Source organism: Stegostoma tigrinum, chromosome 7, assembly GCF_030684315.1.
Source record: "Stegostoma tigrinum isolate sSteTig4 chromosome 7, sSteTig4.hap1, whole genome shotgun sequence".
Taxonomy (NCBI): Eukaryota; Metazoa; Chordata; class Chondrichthyes; order Orectolobiformes; family Stegostomatidae; genus Stegostoma; species Stegostoma tigrinum.
Window position 1 is genome coordinate 75,592,837 of NC_081360.1, and position 13,491 is coordinate 75,606,327.

General features: G+C 38.6%; 1 protein-coding gene across 2 annotated transcripts in view; it reads right to left on the reverse strand.

Moving 5' to 3' along the window:
* Positions 1–11,426: 11,426 nt before the first annotated feature.
* The window catches only part of nxph2a (neurexophilin 2a), a 133,128-nt gene continuing 131,063 nt past the window's right edge, over positions 11,427–13,491 (reverse strand). For both annotated transcript variants that reach the window (XM_048533784.2, XM_048533786.2), the window contains one exon: positions 11,427–12,818. In XM_048533784.2, coding sequence (XP_048389741.1) covers positions 12,069–12,818 — 750 coding nt within the window. In that variant the 3' untranslated portion in view covers positions 11,427–12,068. The remainder of the gene's footprint in view (positions 12,819–13,491) is intronic.

Sequence of the window (13,491 nt, forward strand, 5' to 3'; positions counted from 1 at the left end):
GTTTTAAAGTGCGAGGGGCAAAGTTTAAAGGTGATGTACAAGGCAGGTTTTTTACGCAGAGGGTGGTGGGTGCCTGGAACTCACTGCTTGGGTGGGGGGGTTGGTGGTGGTGAGGAAGCAGATACTACAGTGACTTTTAAAAGGCGTCTTGACAAATATCAAATATGTGAATAGGATGGGAACAGAAGGATACGGTTGCTGGAAGCGTAGGCGGTTTAGTTTAGACGGGCAGCATATTGGCGCAGGCTTAGAGGGCGAAGGGCCTGTTCCTGCACTGTAATTTTCTTTGTTCTTTGTTGGGAGAAGGACTCCAGAGAGCTACTGCACCAAGAAAGACTCCTACAACCATCTCCAACCACCGGCGACCGATTACGACCTGCAGAGCAAACAACCAACGAGCTCCAAGAACCAATAACCCTACCAACACGACAAGGCCCCAGACACATCCTGAGGTGAAAACATGCTCACAAACTCACCAAAAGGAAGAAAACCAAAGTATTGATCCGATACATCCACAACATGTCTCACCACATCAGTGGACTCAACCCAGACTGAAGGCCCACATTGTCCAAAGTCTTCAGCGAAGCTTCAACAAGCGGGAACACCCAGCTGTAATTCAAAACACATTTGTCGCCAGAGGTGAGCTTATTTTTCTTTGAGACCCAAAGGTATCCAACCTAGCTGGCAGGGAGGGAAAGGTGGGATGGTGTCTGTGCAGGGCACCCCAAGGTAAGGAAGTCTGATTATAGTGTCAGTGATTGAAACTATCGCTTACTTTATGATAATAGTTGGTCTCTGTTAATAATTAATAACTGATGGTGTCAATTTCACTGTTTTGCATTTGTTTTTGTTATCTCGTGTAAATTATTTACCTTTGTATTATTTGCCTTTTCACTTCCTGTGAGATATTCCCCTTTATATTTAATAAATACCTTCCTCCTGATTTATTACTCCACCTTCACTAACCTAAGTCTAGTGTCAGAACCAGGGACCTGGTGTGTGACCCAGGCAACCTGAGAGTTCTGGCAGGGTTACTGAGCACACAGACCAGAACTGCCAATATTCTTATTATTTCAATGCACTTTCGCTGGCTGGATAAGAAAGGGTTTATAATATAAACATTAACAATTCTATTTCTCCCAGGTGAAAACTCAAATTCAATTTAAAAGCTTTGAATCGTATACTTCTATTTTAACTAAGGCCTTTCCTTTTCAGAGCATTGTTTTCATGTCTGAAGCACAGATCATTTAAATTTCATGCTTATTAATATAACAAATTTCTTTCTGGACAGAAATGTATTCACTATTTTGCAGCTAGGAGTACTGGAAATGAAATTCTGGAGCTCCATGTTCTGCACAAATAATGTTCTTCAGAACCATCTTCTGAATTCTTTGCCCTTTATTCTCTTAAACCCGTGTCCTTTTTGCTTGAGATTTATAAATGAAATGTCAACAGAAGATGTAGTTTCAGCTCAGTGGTGCAGTATTTGTATGCTTTATTTAAAATCCAGAAGGTGCAGATTTGATTTTCAGGGATGAAAGTCACTTAAATGATGCAGTGTCAGAAGAGCATCTCTTAAGTCTTTTAACATCATGCATTAATTCAGGGCAAACTAAGCATTACCACCTCATCTGTTTGAAATGGTAAATTCCCCACCATCAGAAGTCAATTTTCTTTCTTTGTCAACAGTAGTGTCACATTTGATGACCTTTGACCATATTTCCACAGAAGGGCATTGGGAGAAAAAAAATGGTTATCTTTATATTCAGACTATAAGAAACTAGGACATGGAACAGTTTGAGTTTTCTGGCTCAATGGGGCTTCATTGTGTGATTTAGAGTCATAGAGATGTATAGCACAATAACAGACCTTTTGATCCAACTTGACTATGCCAACCAGATATCCTAAATTAATCTCATCCTTTTTGCCAGCATTTGGCCCACATTCCTCTAAACTCTTCCTGTTCATATGCCCATCCAGATGGCTTTTAAACATTATAATTGCACCACCCTCAACCACGTCTTTTGATAGTTAATTCCATACATGCACCTCCACCTGAAAGAGATGCCCCTTAAGTGTATTTTAAATCCTTCTCGCCTTATCTTAAACCTATGACCTCTAGTTTTTGACTCCCCTATCCTGGGGAAAGGTAATTTGACTATTCGCTTTTTCAAGCCCCTCATGATTTTATAAACTTCTATAAGGTCACCCCTCAGCCTCCAATGCTCCAGGGAAAATAGCCTCAGCCTATTCAGCCCCTCCCTATGGTTTAAAATCTTCAACTCTGGCAACATCCTTGTAAATCTTTTCTGAATCCTGCTACATTTCACAATAAGTTTTCTATAGCAGGGAGACCACAACTGAATGCAGTATTCCAGATGTGGCCTAACCTGTCCTGTAAGCTGCAACATGACCTCCCAATCCTTATTCACAATGCACTAACTAATAAAGGCAAACATACCAAAATGCCTGTCTATCTGTGACTTCACTTTCAAAGAATTATGAACCTGCATTTTAAGGTCTCTTTGTTCAGTAACGCTTCCCAGAACCTTACCATTAATCGTATAATTCCTGCCCTGATTTGCCTTTTCGTAGTGCATTTCTCTGCCCACCTAATCAAGGTTCTGTTGTACCCTGAGATAACCTTCTAAGCTGTCAGCTACACCACTAATTGTAGTCTCATCTTCAGACTTACTAAATATACCACCTATATTCACATCTGAATAATTTATATAAGTAAGGAAAAGCAGTGGACCCAGCATCAATCCTGTGGCACATCATTGGTCACATACCTCCAATCTGAAAAGCAACCCTCCACCACCACCACTCTTTGTCTCCTACCTTTGAGCCTTTCTTGGAAATAAAAAAAAACCCCAATAGGTAAAAGATAACTTTGTATTAGCTGTTATTTACTGAATAGACAAGTAATTTTGGAAAAAGAATACCAAGAAAGCTTTTAAGAGAGCTAAGAAGTGGATTTTCCTCAGTTGCGGAAAAGAAGATTTGGAGACGCCTAGGATCTGTGCTGTTCATTGCCTAGTAGCAGTGTCCAGGATCAGGTTGTTACATGTTTTCACAGGCCACAAGGTAAGTTGTTGAAGAAAGTTGCAGCAGAAAGCATCTGTCTTAGGAGCAGCATGTTGTTTCACTGCCAGGGACCTAAGTTCAATTCTAATCTTTGGTGACTGTGTGTGCCAGTCGCATGTTCTTCCCATGACTGCATGCATTTCTGCTTGGTGCTCTGGTTTTCTCCATAGTCCACAGATGTGCAAGTTAGGTGGATTAGCTGTGGCAAATCCAGGGTTATGATAGTATGGAGGGCTGGTCTGCGTAGGATGCTCTTTTGACTTTAGTGCAGATTCATTGGACCGAATAGCCTCTTTCCACACTGTCGAGATTCTATGATATTAGGAAGAAACAATCCTTCAAGCAAAAACCAAAAGAACTGAAGATGCTGTAAATCAGGAACGTAAACAAAGTTGCTGGAAAAGCTCAGCAGGCCTGGCAGCATCCATGAAGGAGAAAACAGAGTTAATGTTTTGGGTCCAGTGTCCCTTCCTCAGAACCCTTTCCTTAAAGCAAAACTAATTGAAAGTTTTCTTTGAGTGAATTAATTCGAGCTCATTAAACCACATATCATCTGCTTCAGATACTTTTTAATCAACCAGTTCAGAGATGCTAACACACACATCTGGAGTAGGTGGGGCATAAACCAAGTCCTTCTGGCTCAGAGTTAGGGAAACTACCGCTGCTCCATAACAGTCCTATATCACCTGCTTCATTAACAAGGCACCTATGACAATCACTTGAGGCAGCCAATGATTGTAGACAGATCATTAAGGGTGACTTGTTTGAGACATTGATTTAAGATAGCTCACAAGACATGAGCTAATCAATAGGCTCATCAAGTTACAATTAAAACATACAATCAAAATTGAGTTACAAGATGTTAGAGTGAGAAATACCCTTATGTGTTTTCAAGCTCTTAACTCTGTGGTCGGAATGATCAAGCAGTTGAGAAGATAAGTGAAGTTACTTCAGTCTGTCTCTTTTGCTCTCCACAGCACATACAAGCTTTGAGTTCTGCTTGTTGTTGGCTCTTTCCAGGTGTAGCTGGTGGAAATTTTAAAGAAGGATTTTAACGCCACAGCAGTGTCTACGCTTTCAAGTTGGAAACGTTGAGAATATTAGATTCAACTTGAAACCATCTGAGTAACTGAACTACAAACTGTATTCTGTCTTTTTAAATATATCCTAATTTGGTCAATCTACCCTTTCTCACTGTTTAATTTGTATTTTTGTCTCTGTGTGTGTGAGGTACTGTGGATTGTGCATCAGTATTATTTTACCATTTCACTTAAATCAGTTTAAGTAAAATAAAACTAACCTCTTTATTAAACTCAAAGAAACTAGTCCGCTTTGCTCTTCTATTGTCACAGCAAGTAAACTGTTATATACTCATTTTTAAAACCCTAATTCAGTTAGTCAAAGAAGGAAGCCCTTTGACTTCTTCTCAACTTGGTTATTAAAATACCAACATAATGTTAATTATGGGGGCAGGATTACTTGATGAGGAACACTTTTGCTGTTTAACAGGGTCGTGGCTATTTATGAAGTATTTCTGGTTATCAGAAGAATATTCCTCCCTTTTGTGGAACTCGTGGAGGCCTCTTTAAAATATTTGGGAATTTCCCAATTATGCATCTGCACTCCACAGAATTTTTTTGATATCAAAGTTCTGTTGAAAGTTTGATGGAGGTGGTAATTTGAACTATTTTGGAAAAGCAGGAGGTAATAACAGCTCAAAATATTTCTGAAATCTGCTGTCAGTTGAAGGACAGCCTGTACTGTTACTGTAGTTAAGTGTCCCAAGACATTTCAGAGAAGTGTAATCAAGCAAAAACTGACACACAATTAAATAAGGTGTTAGCAGGATTTGTGACTAAAAGTCCTGGTTACAGCCTTTTAATGAAGGCTATAAAGGGATGCAAAATTAGATGGACAAAAAAACGTTTGTGGATGGCATTTTAGAGAATAGGGCACACATGGTTGAAGGATTTTTGAAGATAAGACAGCCACTTTGCAATTTCTAACCTCTGCTCAATGTTGTAAAACACAAGAAATTACAGGTAGATGACTTGGAGAATGCTATGTTTTGGCACTCTAGTTATGAACAGTCCTAAGGGTATCTCCTAGACAGTAATGAGATCCTCAAAGCTGCTAATGCTCATAATGCCCTCTAAATGATGATATTGCTAGAGTAATATACAGCTTGGGTTTTTCACAATTAACTGTGGTGATCAATATTTCCACCTCACAATGAGAATATGTATGTTGAAAGAGCTTTATGTTAGAGCCTGGAATTTAGCAATTTGATTAAAAACAGGTGATTGTGAGCTCTTCTTGTGGTTGGATACTTTTCCCCCCCTACATTGAGATTACTAATTGCAGTTTACCTAAAAGCTACAGGTATTGAAGATATTCAATTTTGTCCCCATGTTAGATATGAAATGCATTCTCCATGATTTTACTTTACAGAACCTTGTATTCCTATACCATTATATTATAGGCTATATTTTCCACATAAAATTGATTTTTTGTGTTCTGCAAGGATATGTTGTATGTAATCACAATGTTGTACCAGCAGATATGAAATGCTAGATGTCAATTTGCTGGGAAACATTGGTGATGAAAAAAAGAGGAGAGCCCTGTTCCTTGCTGATTGCCAAAGGATGCCACACCATCAGACATTGATAGTCTGAACAAAAAAATCTGAAGGAAATGTGGATGTTGGAAATTAGAAACATTTTTTTTAAAAATGGAAATTGCTGGAAAAACTCAGCAGGTCTGGCAGCAAATGTGGAGAGAAATCAGAGTTAACGTCTTGGGTTCAGTTCTGAAGCAGGGTCACTGAATCCAAGGCATTAACTCTTATTTCCCTCCACAGGTTCTGCCAGACCTAAGATAACAAGGTGTAGAGCTTGATGAACACAGGAGGCCAAGCAGAAGGGTCTAGGCCCCAAACTTTTTCATTCAGCACTACACCTTGTTATCTCTTTTCCAGCATTTGCAGTTTCTATTATCTCTGCTGCCATACCTGCTGAGATTTTCCAGCAATTTCTTTTCTTTTCATTGCTCAGAGCCTGAACCCAGATAGCTGCCAATTCAGTACTGCGCCTCAAGCTGAAAGGAACATTTAGTAGAGCAGGAGTAAGGTTTATGATCACATGGGCTTTGCAAGCATAACTATCATATTACTATCATATTTCTGCAGTGTCATCTCCCTGCTAGATCAGGCTTGCACACCCACACCACCTCATTCTGGTTCTACTATTGCACACACTTCTCAATAAGGCTCATGGGCTACAACTCTCAATACTGGATGCTTCATGTTCACTTTGAAAGCTTTCATAGTCTCAAACTACTCCCCTTCCCCATTCTATACACTTCCTCCTCAATCAATGAGGACAGCTTACTACCTCTTTTGCTCACCATCACTAAATGCTCTTTCATCGACTTCCATCATATTCGATCCCTTAATGTGGTTACAGTGGGTAGCACACTACACCTATGGGCAACAGTAATAGTGATGAGTCCCATTACCTGAGGTCCTTGATTTCCCCTCATAATTGGAAAAGGATAGGGAGTGCAGTGCCCTGGAGAAAATAGCAGCAGTGACAGCCTGGTTGCCTTTGTAGGTAGAATATTGGGAGATGCTACACAGTTCCCAAGTTGCTCCTTGAAATGAGCTGGTGGCATGAAGCTTCAGGTTAGCTGTAACCATGATAGCCTCGAGTGTGGGATATCCATTGAGTCCTTCTAAGCTCTAGTGGTTGTCTAGCAGATACCACAGCTTGGTAATGATGGTCTGAAAATATCCTTAATGGCAGTTAAGACAGCCAGCCTTCTAAACAAATTAAAGTCCATACCTCCATCAAGTGTTTTGATGTATACACACTTATTTAAATGTAGATTGCACAGCTGTAATTTTCATGCTACAGTGGTGCAGAAGATTTGTGCCAGTAAACCATCATGATGCTCTGCCTCGAGGGATGCAAAAAAATGCACCTTTGCCACTCACAGCCATGCTTGCAGATTAGTGGGTAAATTTGGCAGCTGAGAAACATTGGTCTCTGGACAATGATTATTATAAATGCCCATAGCAAGTCATGAAATTTGAAAGGACTCTACTCTGCTGCCCAAAGAAAAGAAGAGTAACTTACACCACCCACTTTCCATGTAGTGTAGGCCATTTTGCGAAGTTATAATGTGGTTGGCTTTCAATCTAAGATGGCAAGGTGACTTCTGAGGAAGGTGCTGGTTCTGCCTGATTGTTTCTAAGCTGCTTGCATATTTTAGAAATATTTGCTGGTATCCAATTATTTGTGCTTGTATTCCTAACTGCCATTTACTGTCCAATCCTCATTGTGCATTTTTTTCATTCTGCTTTGACACTGAAGAAGAAAGCTCTATGTTTCTGAATAGATAAGCAATTAATTGCTGGGTAATGTTGTTTGCACTTGCCTTCAAGCATAAATTGTCATAGGGATGACAATCCTTAGCCAATGTCTGCATTTTCCTGCTACACTGATACAACAAGAAGATTTTCTAAAAAAGGACTGTTACCAGGTTTTGAGCTGTGTGGGCTATGGCAGCAAGAGCGGTACAATTGGGTAACATGCTTAGTGAGGTTTATCTCAACATCAAGATTATTTTATCTCACCTTGTAGTAAAGGAGTGTGGTAAGATTCCAGTGACGTGCTCCCAATTGATACACATTATTGATTATCAAATGCCTTATTAACAGCTGTACTTGCCATGGATTGTGATGTTACTAAACTCATTACATAAACTCAACATCAGAAAAACTCCTGTGTCCAAGAAACTGGTTCCATAATCATTGTCAAAAGTCACAAGACAGCAGGTTTATTTGCAATCTCAAGCTTTTGGAGCACTGCTCCTTTGTCTGATGAAGTCTCCTTGTGATTTCAAATAAACCTGTTGGACCACAACCTAGTGTTGAGGCTTTTGACTTTGTTCACCCCAGTCTGGCACTGGAAGCTCCACACCATAATCAATGAGGTGAGGAGCAGAAAACTGCATTGGAAATGCCAGCACAAGCCATGGCCTCACTCGACAAAACATTTTAACTGAGAATGGAAAAATTCCAACTTATTTGGTGAGTTCACAAACTTTTTACTTTGAATTCCTTTGAAATGAAAATATTTTGCCTTTACTGAAGTAAATTGCATCTCTTCAGAAATAACAGGATGCATGCAGCGGAACTATCACATTAAGTTTTAGCCCAAAAGTTTGGGAGGGATTGACATAATGGTTGTGTCACTAAGCTGGTAATTTATAAACCCTAAGGTAATTCTGTCATGTCATGGGTTCAAATCCCACCATAGTTGTAGATGTTTGCATTAAAAAAAAAGCCCTGGTTTAACAGTGCCCATGTGCCAATTGTTGATAAAAGACATCTGATTTACTAATTCCTTTAAGGAAGAAACCTGCCATCTTTACCTGGTCTGACCTACATGTACCTGTGGACCCATACCAATGTTGTTGACTCAACTGTTCTCTGGAAAATAAGTACTAACATAACCAGAAATACCCATGTCCCATGAAAGATGAAAAATTGGCAAATGACACAGGAGAAACATATTTGTATTCAAACCAAAGCTTTCAATGTAATTAGGCAGCATTGAATCTGTACTGATACATTCTTGCATAGTAGATTGTATATACCATATTTAACTATTCATTTGTTACCATAATTAGCCAAGTAGCTACGTTATTAACTGTAACACTGATCCTTTTTGTGTTTTGTCTTTTTTTCATTTTAGATATGTAAAAATGATGTATGTTTTATGAACCCTGACTTTTCAGACTGTTTGTTTGGCTGAGATTTAGCGCTCCATGCACTAAGTGCAGTACAGGCACTTTCAGGGGCCACTGCATCTACCAGAAAGAAACCTCGCTGAACCCAGCTCCAATCAGCCATTCAAGAGCTGACCGGTGATCTTCTTGGTGAATTATAAGCTTCGGTGCTGAAAATCCACACTGTAAGAAACTGTTGGCCAATCAGTGGCTGGCAGCTTTTAGGTCCTAGATCATGTTGCTGGAGGCAGATATCATAGACGCTTATACCCTAAGAAGGTAAGAACTTTTATGACAGATCTGACAAGTTGGGATTGTAGGAAGTGAAGCAACATCAGTTGCAAGACCAGGACAGTAGCTTTCATCAGCCACTCTTGGTTCCCTCATCTCTGATTCCAAATTGGCTCCAGACCAGGATAAAGGGAGAACCCCATATCCTACAATGTAGCAGGCAAGCTGTCCTGGTTTCTCAGTTATTTTCCCCACCTCCTGGGAAAACAGGTAATCAGACTGGTAGCAAACCGAGGCTCATAAGTGGCTGTTAAGTGATCATTTAAGGGCATTAATTGGCTGAGAGTTTAGAAGATTGCCCATGGATTTTCTTTTCTAATACTTACTTTTCCAAGGTCGGGCCATCTCTATCAATACTTCCAGAATCACCATCTGCCCTTCCACCTCTAAGAGAAGATATTGCTCCTCTGCCTTATTATTTTAGAAATATGGAGTGCACATTAATTTGATTGATAAATGTAAAAAAAGATACTTGAAAATAACACAGAATTCTCAGTCTCTCTCTCTGGTGCAATTAATTCTTTTCAATGTGGAGGCAGCAAGCTCAAGTGTGAAGACCTGTCTCCATGGAAATAATTGTCATGCTGTGATTGTTTGCTCCGAGGTCTGGGGTAAGGATGCTGGAGAGCATTTGACAGTGGTATGATCAGGTTGAACATGCTGCAGTTTGAATGTGACTGTGAAGACGGGTGAATGCTGATTTAAGCTGGTTAAATGACCTGCCCTAGTTTTGTGAGATTTCAGCTCAGTTTTTATAAAAGTTTGTTAGGCCCTCTAGTTGTTAACCCCCACATACCCTTCCACCCCATGCTACTTCCACAGCTGCACTCCCAAGATCCACTGCATGTAAAACATGGATGCAATGTGGAGATGAGAAAATAGACTCCTAACAATCTAAGACTACTGTCACTTATATAAACACAACAGAGAAAGAAAACCCATTCAAATTTTAAAATCTCAAGGTTTGTAATAAAGCAAAGAAGACCGTATTCGATGATCATTTCAAATATATCTAATCATCTAACAGCCTCTCAAAACTGTCAATCAACTCAACTCATCTCCAATCCCGACACTAATATCATTGGTCTTTAGAGCCTCTGAAACTCAGCCAAGCATTAATAATTGCTTCATCTGTAATAGCAACAGTCAGGAAATGTCAACAAGGAACTCCATTTAAGTTGTAGGAGCAGATGGTAACTTTTTTCCTAAGCTGCACTAGATAGCTTTTCATTGAAATCACTCCAAGAGCAGGTGTTTTGATTTTTATCTGACTGTGTATTTTATTTTTCATCTTTATAGGGTTGGAGATTTAAGTAACACCAAGTCATACTGCTTAAACAGACCTAACCAACCTTCCAAGGACATTTGTCCTCCTCACTGGCAAAAGTTGGATCTCCTGGAAATGGTGTGAAAATTTCCATATATAAGTGCACCTCACCCTGTAGTCAGCCTGACTCCTTAACAATCCATTCCAAATTTTGCAAAATACACATAATATTTCGTATCACAAAGGTTAAGTGGTACCTTCTCCAGATAATTAAAATCTCTCTCATGAAAATAATGGTTCAAAATTATGGTATCTAACACAACTGCTAGAAATTGGTGAATATTCAAACCAGAGTATTTTTTAATAATAAAAATAGAATCCATATTGCAGCTCACTGTGAAGGTTGAGAAGAATTTAAAAAGACACTAGTGAGATATCGATCTGGTGACTTTGTGCATGTGTTTCAAAAATCTGAAAATTGGAGGAAGAGTGGATGCTTTCTATCTGCTATACCTCAGGGTCCAAGAAGTTAAATCATATAGTAACCTTAACAATAATTCTGATTTTAACAATGAGAATAAAAGGAGCAGAATAGCTTGTTACCTGCTATATTTAGAGCTTAGAAGGCAAAATAAAGAAAGCCCAAAGCAACAGTGACTATGGATAAAATGGTACAAAATAAATGATTGAAATAGAAAGAAGTTGAGGATATAGATTTTAAAAAAGGAAACTATAGAGAGAATATTGCTTCTGATTTTGTTTTGAAACTAAAACTCAGGCCTACAGTGAAGTGCAAAGCAAAGATGAATTAAAATTAGTGTAATTACAGGATGATTAAAGGAAGTAGACTTCCTCTTGTTTGAAACTCTGCTTAAAATTTGTAAAAATATGTTTATATTAATTTAATAAGCTGTGGCCATTATGAACCCCAATTCATTTTAATACGTTCAGAAAATACAAAGACATGTTGAGATGAAACCATGTGACATTTTATTGAAGGACTGCACAACAAATGGAGAACAGAGTATTGATTTACTAAGTTGCTTTCGTTGTGTCCTCTAATTTATTCCCAATTTCAATATTTCATTGACACAAACAGCCTTTGAGAAAGAAACAATTTTACAGGACAACATTTACAAAACACACTATATTGTACATTTAAAATGTGTTTTCTTACAATGCTATGTTATGTTTTGGCTAGTTGAAACTACCTTGTATTTTTTTATTTCCCCTACAGAAGGAAAACAAACTATAAAGATTGCATTCTTCAATTCATGTGCAAATTTGACATTTAGAAAATTGCTCATTCTTGTATAGGGAGCAGTATTTGAAATATAAATATGCAGTTTAGCCTTGAGCTGAAGTTTCAAAGATAAAGTTTATTATTTTTATAACTGCATATTTTAATTTTGTTCTTGCTGTGAGGACTGCTTATAACAGCCACTTCATTTTACAAATGCTCATCATGCATTTACACCATCAGATGCTCCCTTTGGGGTAACGGCTGCATCAAACCAGAGGCGCCTGTCTTAAACATTTACTATCATTATTATTCCATGACATTGACTATGTATAAATAAGTTACATACAGAGGGGTGGTCTTCACACAACATAAGCCACGGGTATTCTGTTAACCAGATGAATAATAAGGGGTTTCACTATGATAGTTGTAATCGGGGCAAACCTTCTGCACAAGTTTATAATCTACACTGTAGAAAGCTATATATATGCATATAACCTTGAATGGTTTTGAACATAACCAGGAAACATGACTTTGGGTCTGTTCCTGATAGCATATCTTTGAAGGATCATAATTACATAGTGCAGTCTTCTTCGCTCTGTCCGTTTTCTCATACTCGATTCGACAGTTGAATGTTTTGGACTCCTTGGTCTCCAGCGTTGACTGCTGGGAGAAGTCAAACTCCACAACCTTGGATGGTGGTACCAGGCTTACAGATACATTCCCAAGACCAGTCGAGTTGTGTCTAAAGTAAACGCTGAAAGTCCCATTCCCGTGGTCAACTATCTTGCCGGTAATGAGAAGATTCAATTTAACTGTTTTGATGTTGGAATGGAAGTCTCCCCACCCAAACATTTTCTTGAATTTTCCTGTTTTAACAATGGGTCTGCGTTTGGTCCGTGAATGGGATTCCTGAATATCTGTTAGGTTGTTTAACCATGCCCACAAGTCATTTGAAGCTTTAACACGGGAAGTATCAGTGATGTCCTGTTTCAGTTTGGGACTCTCCTTCACAAACAGCCGCAATGGATTTACCCTCTGTGGGTCAGCCAAATTATCAGCAAGTGTTTCTCCTGCTGCCTTGTCTCTTAATTCCAGTAGTTCCAGTGTTCTTCCCAGATGATTCTTATGAGAGGTGACCTACAAGTAAAAACACAAAGCATCAATCAAGTCCAAATAGCAAATTAGCTCTCCCAATTCAGTCTTCAGGTGCATAGTTTTTGTGTTCTGGAGTTGGGTAAGTGATTTTTACCAAACATTTCCAATTATTGTAAAGTTTCTATGAACACTTATGAACAGACAGCCAGTGAATACTGTGGGAGCAGTTGTGTGGATAAGCTAAATTTAGCTCGTGTCTCCTACAAGCTGATGTGTATTCTTTTTAACAATCTATCCTGTAAGGAAATAAAATTGACTATTTAATTTTGTGTGAGAACTGGGGATTGATAACCCTCTAATTTCACTATGCAGAAGTGATATTTTCAAAGCCCACGAAAGTAGTAAAAAATTGATTGAAAATAATGATTTCAGTTAACGAACAATTATTCCTTTACAGGTATTGTATTCTGAAAAGCCAACAAACGTCTTTTTGTTTTGGTTTTAATGCCATAAGTTCCTTGCATCATTACACTCACTACTACAGCAGAAAGAAATCATTACCATATACAGATGACACAATAATTTATCTTTCTTTTATAAACCATTGCTTCACAAATACAATGACCTCTGTTTATCATTGCATTTGGATGTCTTTCCAAAGACAGTGATGGAAGTTTTATGGTTGATAATTAGGGTAGAACTAAGTGGGTGTATG